Consider the following 14,283-nt stretch of genomic DNA (forward strand, 5'->3'; position numbering starts at 1 on the left):
CCAGCCCCTCCCTGGGGGATTCTAGGCAGGGGCTCTACCACTGAGCCACGCCCCCAGCCCCTCACTGGGGGATTCTAGGCAGGGGCTCTACCACTGAGCCACGCCCCCAGCCCCTCCCTGGGGGAGTCTAGGCAGGGGCTCTACCACTGAGCCACGCCCCCAGCCCCTCATTGGAGGACTCTAGGCAGGGGCTCTACCACTGAGCCACGCCCCCAGCCCCTCACTGGGGGATTCTAGGCAGGGGCTCTACCACTGAGCCACGCCCCCAGCCCCTCACTGGGGGATTCTAGGCAGGGGCTCTACCACTGAGCCACGCCCCCAGCCCCTCACTGGGGGATTCTAGGCAGGCCGTAACACTGAGATCCAACAGGTTGTTTGGGAATAAAGAATATATTTCTGGTTTGGAGGGGGCTGTACTCAACAAACTCTGACACTCTGGTCTGGGTTCCGGGAATGCTCTGGACATACTCATAGCATTTCTGAGGCTAGGAAGAATGGGGGAGAGCCTACCTATATGCCAGGTAAGCTCCAGGGGGCAGGTGCTGCAGGCACCCACCAGTCTCCCAGACACTCAGTGTTCAGCTGAGGAGTCACAGAATAAAAGACCCCACCGTGGCTGCAATGATTCTTTATTTCTTGCGAAGCTGAAGAAGATTAAATGCAGCAGAGGAGGCTCTGCCTGAGGTCCTGAGAGCTGGCCTTGCTATTGTGGCCCAGGATCGGTTTTGCTGGGGCCTCAGACCGTGTGGTCTGTGGTGCCTGAGGCACAGGGGCCTGGTTGGACAGACTTCCTCTTCTAGAAACCAGAATATTTTGCTAAAGAAGCAAGCAGAACTCAAATCATGGACTGGGTGCAGGGAAGGGGTAGTGGAAACCATCCCGCCCTCTGTGGGGCTCCCTGTCTTCGGGATTACAGTTAAGGTTGTATCAAAGCCGCTTGCCGCCCACCAGGTAATAGGGCAGATGAAAAGCCTGGGGCCTAGACGAGCCTCCCACCTATTTTATTGTGTGGCGGGGTCCTAAGAGAGGCTATAGGAATGCCAGACTGGGTAGTGACAATATGTATCACAGTCAGAAAACTCTGCCACCAGGGCTAGAGGTTCTGATGTGGGTGGAGCCCAGGTCAGGTGACTAGACCGAGGGTGGAGCCTCAGGGGCCTCAGACTAGCTGGGTTGTTTGAACCTTAGGGCTCCAATGAAGCCATGACAACCTTTGAAAGGAGTTGGGGATCTGATTTTCTGGCAGCTGTTAGCTGAAGACAGAGAGAGTTTCCATGGGGGATTTTTGGGGGTGGGGGGTGGGGGTGGGAGAGGGGAAGGCTACATCATTAGAAGCAGCTGATCAAACAGGGGAGGGGGCAGCAGCCAACATATCTCCGGTGAGAGCCTGGGGGTCACTGCCATAAGTCACCAGCTGCTGCTCCGTTGTCATTCTCGTGGAATTTGTGCAGATGATCGGCGAACCTGAGGGAAGAGGAACACAGCTGAGACAGTGCAGAAGATGGGTGACTACAGGGCTGGAGACACTAGGTTGGGTGCTATGCCAGAGGCTGGAGCAGCAGCAGGTATGGGGGGTGGGGGGGGCTTGGAGCTCTGCTGGCGGTTCTGGGGGCTTGGCTGTAGGTCTCGGGGATGGGGTGGGCAGGGGACAGGCTTACTTCTTGGCGCAGGTGGCAGCACAGTCTCTCTCCACACTCTCACTCCATGCCAGCTTGTACAGCACCTGGTCAAGTAGAGACACCATGAGCTATGTGGCCTGCCTCATAACAATTCCTATTGTCACCCACGGCCATTAGGCCTGGTCTCTGTGGGGCAGAAAGGTTCCCACAGCCCAGGTCCGAGGGTGGATGGCCTTGGAGATACTCCTGAGCCAACCTACTTCACAGACGCTTAGGAAGAAGCAGACACAGAGTCCCTGGAGGAGTCAGTCTCCCGACACTGTGGGCATATTCGATAAGAACACCAGACTTGGAACCCAGCCTAGCAATAGGGCTATGTTTCACTATGCCTAGCAGGGGGCGGTGGTTTCTGATGCTGGAGCCTTCCATGCCCACACTTACTATCCCTCTATTTGGCAGATGCAGGCATCACTCATCCTGTGTCCTTGAACTGTCCTTAGCCCAGTGACTATAAAGGGTTTCTGTACCTGGGTAGACAGTTGCACATGGGCCTCTGTGTAGCCCATGGTCTGTTCCCTGGAGATCTAGTTAGGTCTGCTTTTTTACCTGCCTTAACCTTCCACCAATGCTGGAAATGGAACCCAGGGTCTTGTTAGGTATGCTAGGCAAGCATCGTACCTCTGAGCCACGCCCCCAGCCCCTCCCTGGGGGGATTCTAGGCAAGCATCGTACCTCTGAGCCACGCCCCCAGCCCCTCACTGGGGGATTCTAGGCAGGGGCTCTACCACTGAGCCACGCCCCCAGCCCCTCACTGGGGGATTCTAGGCAGGGGCTCTACCACTGAGCCACGCCCCCAGCCCCTCCCTGGGGGATTCTAGGCAGGGGCTCTACCACTGAGCCACGCCCCCAGCCCCTCCCTGGGGGATTCTAGGCAGGGGCTCTACCACTGAGCCACGCCCCCAGCCCCTCCCTGGGGGATTCTAGGCAGGGGCTCTACCACTGAGCCACGCCCCCAGCCCCTCCCTGGGGGATTCTAGGCAGGGGCTCTACCACTGAACTATTTATATCTCTACTTGTCTTTGTGCTTTTTGAGAGAAGGTCTCATTAAGTTGTCCAGATTGTCTTCGGACATGCTGTGTAACCCAGGCAGGGCTTGAATTTGTGATCCTCCTGCCTCAGCCTCCTTAGTAGTTGGGATGGCAGGCCTTCCTTCATCTGTCTGCCTAGTTCCTTAATCATCTTCCCACAAAGCCCTCGCAGGCCTGGGTCCCTGGCCTCCTCTCCAGAATAGCTTGGCTGTGTTCCAGCCTGGGGGCCTGATATTGGGGTGTTTCTTCTCTCTAGAATGCATTGAAGTCCTCAGCGTTGGGGAGGAGACAGAAGTGAGCCAGCGCTGAGGACATGGCACGGGGGTGGGGGTGGGGGTGGAGAGGGCTCTGGAAACCCTCCACACTGTAGCAACACCCTGCCACCCTGCCACCCAGAAAGGCTTGGAGACACCGCTGGCCAATGTGTGCACACTCACCAGAAAGACCAGGCAGTGCAGGAACAAGGTGTAGAAGAAGCCGATGGTGCGGGCCACCTTGTTGGAGAGAATCAGACGGCCCTGAAGGCAAACAGAGGGGATGTAGGGCAGGGTTGCTCTGTGCTCCTTTCTGCAGAGGTATGCAGGTGGGGTGGGGTGGGGTGGTGGTGCTACTTTCCCCCGGGACTAGTGGGGATACTCAGACGGCAAAGGTGAGTTCTTTGGGTGCATGCACACACACAGCCATGGAAGCCAGAAGTTGGTGTCAGGTGTCTTCTTTAATCACCCACCACTTTTATTTATTTTATTGAAACAAGGCTCTTTAGTCTGGCTGGCCTGGAACTCCCAATGTGTGCCTTTGATCACACAGAGACCCTCTTGCCTCTGCCATGCGGTCCACTGTGCCTGGATCCACATTTTTTTTTAATTTATTTTTTTATTTTTTATTTTTTTATTTTTAGTTTTAAAGACGGTGTCCCTTTTAGTTTTAAAGACGGTGTCCCTTCGAGAACTGGAGCCCAGATTTGGCTAAACTCGGCAACCAGCAAACCTCACATTTCTCTGAGTCCCACCACTCCCCACACCCCGCTAATGCTGGGTTCAGGAGCTTGTCATGGCACCAGGCAGGTATCATGGTGACTCAAACTCAAGTCCTGTGTGCTCAGCAAACACTGCATCTGCAGAGCGACGGACACCCAGCACTGGGTACAGTTTCTGGCAAATGGTGCCTCCTGCAGGCCAGTCTCTGAAACTACAGTCAACGAGGCTATCCAAGGAGCTGTCCCAGACACTAGGCAGGGCCCAGAAGAGGGTTGCCTGATCTCGGAGTTTCTTCAGAGGGGATGAAGAGCAAAGACCACAGGTGGATACAAGGGTGTGGACTCACCATGCCAAGTGTGGCCTTGTCCCAGGGGCTCAGGCCCAGGTACTTCCTCTGCCGCTCCTGAAGGACAGAGAGACATGGAGGAAGGGTCCCACACAGAGAGGGGACCTGTGTAAAGCTGCCTGAATCTTTATGTTACTTTACAACACCAGAGGGCTACAAGAATTCCCTGAGTGCCTAATCTGTGTCACACTCAATATGAGAGCCTGGGCTCCCTAATCTAGCAGCCCCTTCTGCCTGTAGGAAAGTCCTTCATGGGCACAGCTTCGATAATCTAGGAGAGGCTTGGAGTGGTTCCTGCCACCAGTCACCTGACACAGGGAGTTGTGACCCCTTTGCTGGTCTGCCTGTCCCTATAGGTGTACTCTGGGTTAACCTGTTCACCAGTGGTTCTCAACCAGTGGGTCGGGTGGGTCGTGACTCCTTTCACAGGGGTCACCTAAGACCATTCTGCATATCAGACATTTACATTACAATTCATAGCAGTAGCAACATTGCAGTCATGAAGAAGCAATGAAAATAACTTTAAGGTGGGGGGTCACAACACGAGGAACTGTATGAAAGGGCGGCAGTACTGGAAAGGCTGAGAACCGCTGTTGCTCACTGGCCCACAGTTTACATTACACCTGAGGGGTGCAGAGGTGGCCCAGCAGTTCGGGAGAGTGTGCATGAGAAGGCAGGACACAGGAAGCAAAGGACATTGTTTTATAGCTCTATGGCTGGGTCAGGCCCACAGACCCTCATGGAGGGCTCTAGGCAGCACTGTACCCCTGAGCTACATTCTCAGCCCCAGAGTTCCTACTCACCCTCTTGCTGAAGGAGGAGAAAGGGTCCAGGCGTTCCTCGTATTGGGAGGAGTATCGCAGCTCCGTGTCGTCACTGCCGATACCCTGCACGGAGAATGAGGGTGCACGCAGTCAGCAGTCAGTCATCGTGGGGGTTTGAGAGTCTGGGCTCCAGGAGGACAGGATTAGAGCTGGAGGGGAGGGCAGCAGGGCGCCAGTGCTAATAGGACCAGCATGTTGTGGCACGGGCCGGGGGGTGGGTGTGGGGTGGGTGTGCGTCGGGGAAGGGGACGAGGGTGGGGAGGCGGGTCACAGCTCCTTTGGGGAGCTAAATCTTAGAAAGGCTGGAATGTAGAAGTCAGAGTTCCCAGTGCGAGGGGCAGTTTTGTGTATGTGTGTTTTCGGGAACCTTGAACTTCCGGCCTTAAGTGATCCTCTTGTCTCGGCCTCCCAAGAAGTTAGGGCCACAGATGAGTGCCGCTGAGCTAGCTACACGGAAAGGGCCTGAGGTTGCCAGGAGGCGCTTTTCCCAACAGCCCCTGGAGGCTTTGGTTTGCGGAACCCGGGTGCCCTCTAGTGGCCTAAAGACGGTTGTTGCTTCATTTGGGTGGGAATGGGTCTTAGGGCCACAGAAGTCTTAGTTTCCTCTCTCCCTCGTTTTCTTTTCTTCCTGTCTCTGTGTACATGCGCGCGTGCACACTTATGCACGCGTACATGTGCAAGCACGGAGGCCCTGAGGTCAGGAGTCTTCCTCGATTATACTCCACGTATTCACTGAGGCAAGAGCTGTCGCTCGAACTAGAGCTTGTCTTTACAGCTAGCTGAGCTAAAGCTTGCCCCTCTGCCTTCGGAATTCTGGACTTACAGGCAGGCTGCCACGCCCAGCTGCCGTTTACGTGGGAGCCAGGGATCTGAACTCTAGTCCACAGGTTTGCATGGCAAGCATCTCACCCCTGGAACCATCGCCCTCAGCTCTTTTCCTACCTTCTGCCTTCCCTGAGCTGCGGAAAGGGTTTCTGTGTGCATGGTGGACCCTGCCTGGGAGGCCTGGGGCCTCAAAGAAGCCACCACAACAAACAGGCTTCTAGCCTTTTCTGTTCATTGATTTTTGGGATGCGCATTATAGATGTTTTTTTATTTTTATTTTTTTTTCTAAAATGTAGTTTTTGTGTGTATGTGTGGTTTGCCTACATGTATGTATGTGTGCCACACGTGTGCAGTGCCCACAGAAGTCAGAAAATGGTGTCTCTCCAACGAGTCTTATCCGTTTTTTGGACAGGGTCTCATTAGGAAGTCTAGGCTGGACTCCGATTAGTGAGCCTCCCATGTCTGCCTTCCACCATCTTCAGGTACTATGCACGGAGCAGACAGGTGGGAAGGGAGGTGAGTATCTTTGGGGGTCCCCTGGTGCTGACCACCCAGTGGATTACTGCTCAACCCTCCCTGATCTTGCCCCACACGCCATCCATAGTTTCTCTGGGAAGAAGAGGAGCACGTGCGGGGTGGGGGTGGGGGTGGGGGTGGGGGTGGGGGTGGGGTTGGGGGTGGGAGTGGGGGGGTCTTACTCTGCCAGGGTAACTCTGCAGGAACTTGATCTTCTCAAAGAGTTTGATGTTGTCAGCGCGCAGGCTGTCCAGCTCGCTCTGCAGGGCCTGGATGGTGTGCTGGGCCATGCGGCTCTCCTGGGAATGGGGGCAGGGCAAGGGTGGACAAAGGTGAGATCGGAGGGCTTCATTTGCCTGGGGCCTTTTCTGTGTCTTGGTGTGTGAATATTTGCATGTAAAAGTGCGTGTGTGTGTGTGAGTGTGTGTGTGTGTCTGTGGATGCTAGAGATGGGTTCTGGGGATTGAACTCAGGTCCTCATGTTTGCACAGTGAACACTTTACCGGCTGAGCATCTCCCCAGCCTCTCCTGGGCCTGAAGTGCTGACTCTTCTCACAGATGCCCAAGCTAGAAAGTCTTTTTGCAGGAAAGTCAATTTCTTCATATTTGAATTTTCTATTTGTTATGTTTGGGTCATTTAAAATGGCATTTTAAAAAGATTTACTTTGATTTTATGTGTATGAGTATATGGCTCACCAGAGGCCAGAACAGGGTATCAGATCCCCTGGAGAGGGAGTTACAGACAGTTGTGGATTGCCAGGCAACTGGGAAATGAACCTGGCTCCTCCTCAAGAGCAGTAAGTACTCTCAACCTCTGAGCCACCTCTCCAGCCTTATGTTTTGGATCTTATGCCCTTCAGAGATTGTGTGCTGAAGGCTTATTCTCCAGTCTATGGGGTATTGAGAGGTGGGGGAACCTTGAGAAGGCAGGGCCTCATGGGAACAAGCTATGCTATTGGAGGTGTGCACCTGGAGAGAATACCGAGACTCCAACCCTTCCTATTTCATTGCTTACTGGCAGCCATAAAATAAGCAGCTTGCCTTTGTCATATGCGCCTCCATGATATGCTGCCTGGCCACAGCCCAAGGCAACCACGCCAACCCAGAACATATCGAAAGGTCTGAAGCCATGACCTCCCCTCCCATACCTCTCCTCTACATCCTATCTTTTTTGCTTTTAGTCCTGGGGATGGAACCTAAGGCCTTGTATTATGCCAGGCAGGGGCTCTACCACTGAGCCACGCCCCCAGTCCCTCCCTGGGGGATTCTAGGCAGGGGCTCTACCACTGAGCCATGCCCCAGCCCCTCCCTGGGGGATTCTAGGCAGGGGCTCTACCACTGAGCCACGCCCCCAGCCCCTCACTGGGGGATTCTAGGCAGGGGCTCTACCACTGAGCCACACCCCCAGCCCCTCACTGGGGGATTCTAGGCAGGGGCTCTACCACTGAGACATGCCCCAGCCCCTCCCTGGGGGATTCTAGGCAGGGGCTATTCTGTTGAGGCACATCCCAGCCCTACCACTGACTTATATCTTCAGCCTTTTCTTTTCTTGAAACAGGGTCTTTCTAAATTGCCCAGGCTGGCTTTGAATTTAAGATATTCTGTTTCAGCCTCTTCAAAAAATGGGATTATAGACCTGTGCCACCAGTCCTGGCATAAAATCCATTCTTATTGGGGTCAGCCATACTCTCTCCCATCCATTCTGTTTTCCCATTTTCCAACGTGCTGCAGATTTCCTCTGTGGATGGTTGAACCCGGCGGCTTTGTGACTGAGTGGCCCAGGTACACTCTACTGCACTCCTGCTCATAGCATCTGTGGGTATTCCAGGCAGTCTGGTGCCCACCCTTGGGTCTTGTGTCCTATATCTCCTTCTTCCAACCCTGAAAAAAATCCCTAGTGTTCTTTACTTTGAGTTCTTAAATACTCCTTAAAGCCCAAAGTGGCACAGCCTCCTCCAGGAAGTCTCAACTGCATGGAGTACATCTAATCCTATTGCCAGTCCAGTATCTGTTGTTTTCCCCAAGCCTGTGTCTTTCTACATTTGTGGCCTCAGATTTGAAGCCTACGGGGGACAGGAAGTAGGGTGGGACTCACGGCTTCCAGCTCTTGGTTCCGGGTGCGGAAACGTTCCCTTTGGCTGGAGATGATGGAAAGCAGGGAGTCCACCTGGCCTTCTGGAAGGGCCCCACTGGATGGCATTGAGGGTCCTAGGAGATCGCAGGAAACGGCTTGGGTGTCATGGAGGTACCCTGCCCCCATCTGTACTGACAGAGAGCCAGGTCCCAACATTTCCTTCCCATGACTTGAGCTAAATGGGCCTTGCATCTGTCTGGTGAGCTGCCGTGGGGGTGTCCTACAATAGCTCCAAATGCAGCAGTGGAGATGGTGACAGTGGTGGGGGTGGAATGCCAGAGAAACACGGGGACGCTGAGGGCTCTGGGGAGCTGGGAGCAGCCCACAGCACCCTTTCCTGAGGTCACTGACGAGCCATAGAGACAGCGGTTGCATTGCTGGGACAGGCCCCTTCTTGCTTGGAGGGAGAACATAAACTTTGGGAATCTGAGTTCTTAACAGGCTCCAAGGGCTTTCCTTGACCCCTAACTCCTTGGGTGAGTGTTATTTGGCCAGGCCTTCCTCACCATAGAACAGAGCTGTAGCCTCCTTGATGGGTTCTGGAATCTTCTCTAGGCCTTGCTCAGAAGCTCCCTGCAGGGTAAAAAGGAAAAGATAAGCCTTATTTGCAGCACGGTGGGGACTTTCCAGGGTGGGCAGTGTCACTGTGGGAGCTGGAGCTCGTGAGTCCGCCAGCCTGGACCAGACACAGGATGTGCACAGGGCCCGCCGCGGCTCTGGCGACCAGAGTCCGGCAGCCTGTTTCCCCCTGGCCACACACTGCCCTGGTGTGTAAGGCTTTACGTCTGTGACCTAGGGTCTTCCGGCTTCCCTCTCCAGCATGGTTCTTCATCCCTCATAGGACAGGTGGCAGGGCAGCGAGGTGGCTCAGCAGGCACAGCCAAGTTCAGTCTCTAGAACCACACGGTGGAAAGCGAGAACCCACTCCTGCCAGTTGTCCTCTGGCCTCCACAAGAGCCCTGATAGGTTACTCTGTCTCTGTCTCTCTCTCAGACACATATAGGAATGAATGAATGAATGAACAAGTGAATGAATGAAGGAATACATTTAATTTAATAAAATTAAAATGAGGGGCTGAAGAGATGGCTAGGATGCTAAGGGGCTGCTCTTCTAGAGGCTCCAGACTCAATTCCCAGCATCCATACACGGGCAGCTCACAAATGTCCCAGACTCTAGTTCCCGGGAATCTGATGCCCTTTTCTGGACTCTGCATGCACATAGTGCAGACATACATGCAGGCAATAGCTATATATTAAAAAAAGAACCTCAAAAATCAAAACGACAAGTGGCCCCTTTAGGCGCCAGTGTTCACGGGACATGGGTCCATCAGCTATGCAGTTGGGCCCGTGTGACCTTGCTTTGCCTCTGACCAGAACTTTTAGTGCCTGGACAGAAGCTAGTGCCGACCTTACGGTGCTGCCTACTAGTCGGAGTAAACCATGTGGCATCTGCCGTGCGGTTGGAAAAAAGGTGGCCTGCACGAGGCAATAAAACCCCGTGGGGAGGCCAGGGAGATGGCTGCAGACTTGGAAAGTCAGTACTTCAGGGTTCCGGGGCACACACGGGGGTGAGAGTGGGTGCGCAGTGAGCAGGGCAGGCGGAGGCTCACCTCGGCATCAGGCCGTTGGATGGACTGGATGGTGCTGAGGTCCTGCTCCAAGCGAGCGATCAGCTCCTTCTGCTCAACAGCCTTGGCTGTGGCCTCAGTGAGGTGGATCTGCAGCTCTGCACAGCGCCCTGTGGTGAAAGGAAGATGCGGCCATCAGAGGAGTCCAGGGACACAGGGATCCTAGGTACCTTGCAGACAAACCCAAGTTTGAAAGCATGAATGCCCGAGGGCTCTGATTGCCTCCTCCACACCCGCACTGCCCCACAGCCTGGTGCCCCAGGATACTCGGAGGTAGGAGGGGATGAGGTACATTGGGCCAGGCGGGGAGCTGTTCCAATTTGAGAACACCCCACATGCATGTTGTAGTCTCCACTGCATCAATCTCAGATGCAATGGTGAAGACAAAGGTAGTGTGATAGTGGGTTGACCGCCCAACGTCCCCTGACCTGTAACCCTGTTCTTTCTCCTAAGAGCAGGGTTTTAGCAAGAAAGCACCTACTGATCTTTACTCCCTCTCCTCCTGATGCTACAGATAGAACCCAAGGCCTTGAACATTTAACATGCTGGAAAAACTCTGTACTGCCGAGCCACGCTCCCAGCCCCTCAATTGGGGATTCCACTGAGTGTTCTTTGTACCTCCACTTTTTGGCAGGTGCATCACTTTTTCTGTCTTTCATTTGCGAAACCTGTTACAGGAGGGTGCTGGAGAGATGGGCTAAGTCTTTAAGAGTCCTTGCAAGATGGCCTAGGTTCAGTTCCTAGCATCCACATGGTGGCATCTATAACTCTAGTTCCAGGGGACCCGACACCCTTATCTGACCTCTGCAGGCACCAGGCACACATGTGGTGCACATACACATGGAGGTAAAACACTTATACGTATTAAACAAATGAATAAATGAATGAAACAAAGCCCTGACAATAAATTTCATTCTAAGTTCTGCCCATGACCACCAGGGGGCAGTGTACTCTCAGAAGTCCCAAGGCTCCTGTTCTGACAGGAAACTGTCCAAGTTCTGGTTAGCTTTAGTGCTTCTCTGCCAAACTGATGTCTGGCAAGCAGGAGTGTATGAGCATGATGGCTGGGCTCTGGGCCCTGGGCTGAGGGTGGCTCACTGTTATCTCAGTGAGCATCCACTTCTGCACCCTGATGGTCTGACCCATGGGGAGAGACGGATGGCACAGGCTTTACAGGACACTCTGGGCCTGTTCCCACACACTCCCCACTGCTCAGACTCTGAATGGCTGTCATTCTATTGGGCTACAAGGTTAGGTGGGATTGATGGAAGTAAGGAGGTGACAGGGTGGAGGGCAAGACCAGGCTACGGAGGGACAGCTGTGGAGGGCAAGACTAAGTTTAGGCGTTGGTGACCCTCGTCGGGAGAGGGACCAATGTCATGGCCTGCTGGCCTGGTACATCATCCTTTGACTCAGACCAGTGGAGGCACTGTAGAATCTACCTCCTCACTGAATGGTGCAAATTTAAGAGAGCAGATAGACAGAAGCATCAGAGGGAGAAGACAGCCACTGAAAGCCAACAGGGCTCTGGGTATCATTTACAGAGTGAAAGACAGACAGGTGGAAGGAAGGGATTAGCTGAATATCCACCAACTGGTCCCATATCAAAGGACCTGTGCCCTGGGCTAGGGGAATGGGGCTGAGGGGAACTTATACAGAAACAACCGCTACCCACCCTGAGTGACCCTGTGGGTCCCTACAAGTGTGCAAATTATCACGGGGTTACCAGGGACCCAGGGAATCCTGCTGCATCACTGTCTAGGGTGTGGATGAGACACTTTGGCCCACTTGTCTTATTTGTCACCAGTCTGTGGCCATTTCAGCATGGGAATGACCCAAGACTCCCAGAGGTGCCCATGGACACAGAAGAGGTGTGGCGAGTCAAGTGGGTTGCTGGGAGTGGGAGGAAGGCAGGTCCTTGTGAAGAGCAGAGACATGCTGGCCACATATAAAGCACCCCGAGAGCAGACACTCAGGCCTTAGGCTGGCCCAGGCCAGCTGGAGGCAGGGCCTGCTCACCAGTGAACAATGTGTTGGGCTGGCCTGAGATCTTGCCACTGTGGCTGAAAATGTTCCCTGGTAGTGTGGCAGCAGTGAGGGGTTCTTGGTTAGGGATGAAGGTCTGGGGGTGGGGTGGGGGCGGTCCCTGAAGACCTGGCTTTGGGGGATGCTGAGTGGTCGGTGCAGGTGTGCTGCTGAACAGGAGGCTGGCAGAGCAGGGCAGGGAGCTTGTGGGGTGAGTCCGAAGGGACAGGGTCTAGGGTACTGTGTTGCCACCTGTCACTCCACACAGGGAGGAGAAGCCTGACACCTGTGATGAGAATAACATACATCAAACTTGACAGGGTCTAGACTCATCTAGGAGACCCCCCCCCCCAGGTGTATCTGTGAGGGGATTTCTAGACCGTGTTGACCGAAGAGGGAAGACTCACCCTGAATGTGGGCAGTGCCATCCCATGGCCTGGTGTCTCACTCTGCATAAAAAGGAGAAAATGAGCTGAGCGCCAACACTCATCTCTCTCCGACGCCATGTCTCCTCTGCTATGAAGGATTAGACTCTGAGCCCAAATAAACTCCTCCCTTAAGTTCCTTTTGTCTGGTATTTTGTTGTAGCAATGAGAAAAGTAACTTATACAGCACCCTGCTGGATCTTACTTAGAATGATGGCTGAGCCTGCCTTGTTGGTTGGAGGCAGGGGCATGTATACCAACATGCTTTGGCCATGTGTCAGGAAGGGAAGGTCCTGAGCTGGAATGTTCCAGAACTGAGCTCGTATTCTAGGCTTGTTCTCTAGGGAGTTCATGACCTTGGGCAAACTCTCTGACTTGGGCAGGTCAACTTCAGGGCTGACAGTAGGAGGGGCGTTTGACCTCAGGAGAGGGAGTATGAGGCTGGAACCCTCACATGGGGAAGGTGTGGGCAGCAGCTCAGCATGGCTCTTGAAGTGTGAAGCACCTGTGATTGGCTAGGGAGTCCTTGGATCTGGGGATCTGAGATTACACATGGAGGCTGGAGAGACCCTGGCTTAGGGTGGCTGAAGGCAGTGTGGCGGGGAAAGGCAAAGACCCCGAAGAATAGTAGGTGAGGTGTGAACTCTTGGAGGGAGCATGTTCAGGCCCAGTGGTAGGGGGACAGCCCATGAATAAAGAGAGGGCGTGGTGTCTTGAGCTGTTGGCAAGGGTATGGTTTGGTTCACACAGGGAGCTCAGACCAGCCAGAATGTAGAAGAAGAGCTTTGCACATCTGCAGTGACAGGAGAGAGTTGGTGTCCAGTGGTGGGTAGCATGCCTGAGCAAGAAGGTGCTGGGAAGCAAGGAGTATACTGGGTAGAGTGTGATGAGGGCCTGGGGGGGCTGGGGGGAAGGCTGACTTCCTACCCCCTGCAAGGGTCTGTGAAACCTTGCCTCCTGGAAGAATCTGGAAGGGCTTCCTAAGGAAGTACATTTCACAGAGGTAAAGAAAGAGGAGTACTATCAAGGCTGGAACCTAAGGAGGCCAGACTCTGATATAAAGCAGAGGCATGAAGGGTTGAGTGGGATATTTCACACTTGGAATCATAGTGTAGCAGGATTGCGAGTTCCTGGGCAGCCTGGGCTACACAGTGAGACCTTGTCTCAAATAAAACAAGGGCTAAGGCTATAGCACGGCTAGAGCAGTCAGTGTTTGCTTAGAATCTTTCTCCCAACTCCTAATCCATTGGGGACCTGGGGGTGTGGCTCAGTGGTAGAGCCTGTGACCTGGAATTCCCCAGTGACGGGGAGCTGGAGTTGTAGCTCAGCCATAGGACACTTGTGTAGAAGCCCTTAGTGAGAGGTTAGGGATGTGACTTGCCTAGCACCCACAAGGCTCATGGCTCCATCTCTAGCGCCACCAATAAATAAATAAATAAATAAATAAATAAATAAATAAATAAATAAATAAATAAAATGGGGAATAGAATCAAGGCACAAGGAGGCTGCAGATTGGTCAAGTGCAAGAACGTTATCACAGTAGGATCAGAGAGGCATAGTGCTGTAGTCATGGCTATTCTGATGGCAGGGGACCCTGCTGTGTTAAATTAGCTTCCTGCAGGCCAGGTAGGGGTGGGGTGGGGGTGGGGTAGCTAATCAATGCACATTGTGGTCGCCTTTACCCTGAATCAAAAGGCCTCATGAACACTGAGAAATGCCTACCAAATTATTTTGCCTGCAAATGCCCCAGTGTGCTTGTTAAGTGCTCTTAACAAATTGCCCCCATTGGTCCCACTAAAAGGACCTGTCTACTCTCCAAGGCCTATCTCCTTAAGATCATCCATTGGATTCTGCTGTACACTACCTTACCTGAATTT

At 53.7% G+C, this 14,283-nt stretch overlaps 1 protein-coding gene across 4 annotated transcripts in view; it reads right to left on the minus strand.

Annotated features, from left to right (window-relative positions):
- Window positions 1-613: 613 nt before the first annotated feature.
- Window positions 614-14,283, minus strand: part of Cux1 (cut like homeobox 1) — a 318,232-nt gene continuing 304,562 nt past the window's right edge. For all 4 annotated transcript variants that reach the window (XM_085837322.1, XM_085837323.1, XM_085837321.1 and 1 more), the window contains exons 15-23: window positions 9,939-10,066; window positions 8,836-8,902; window positions 8,291-8,403; window positions 6,378-6,494; window positions 4,834-4,917; window positions 4,031-4,087; window positions 3,145-3,225; window positions 1,659-1,723; window positions 614-1,464 (exon numbers count right to left, since the gene is read on the minus strand). In XM_085837322.1, coding sequence (XP_085693448.1) covers window positions 1,395-1,464; window positions 1,659-1,723; window positions 3,145-3,225; window positions 4,031-4,087; window positions 4,834-4,917; window positions 6,378-6,494; window positions 8,291-8,403; window positions 8,836-8,902; window positions 9,939-10,066 — 782 coding nt within the window. In that variant the 3' untranslated portion in view covers window positions 614-1,394. The remainder of the gene's footprint in view (window positions 1,465-1,658; window positions 1,724-3,144; window positions 3,226-4,030; window positions 4,088-4,833; window positions 4,918-6,377; window positions 6,495-8,290; window positions 8,404-8,835; window positions 8,903-9,938; window positions 10,067-14,283) is intronic.

This window comes from Mus caroli, unplaced genomic scaffold, assembly GCF_978045245.1.
Source record: "Mus caroli unplaced genomic scaffold, Mus_caroli_1 scaffold_4, whole genome shotgun sequence".
NCBI classification, from domain to species: Eukaryota; Metazoa; Chordata; class Mammalia; order Rodentia; family Muridae; genus Mus; species Mus caroli.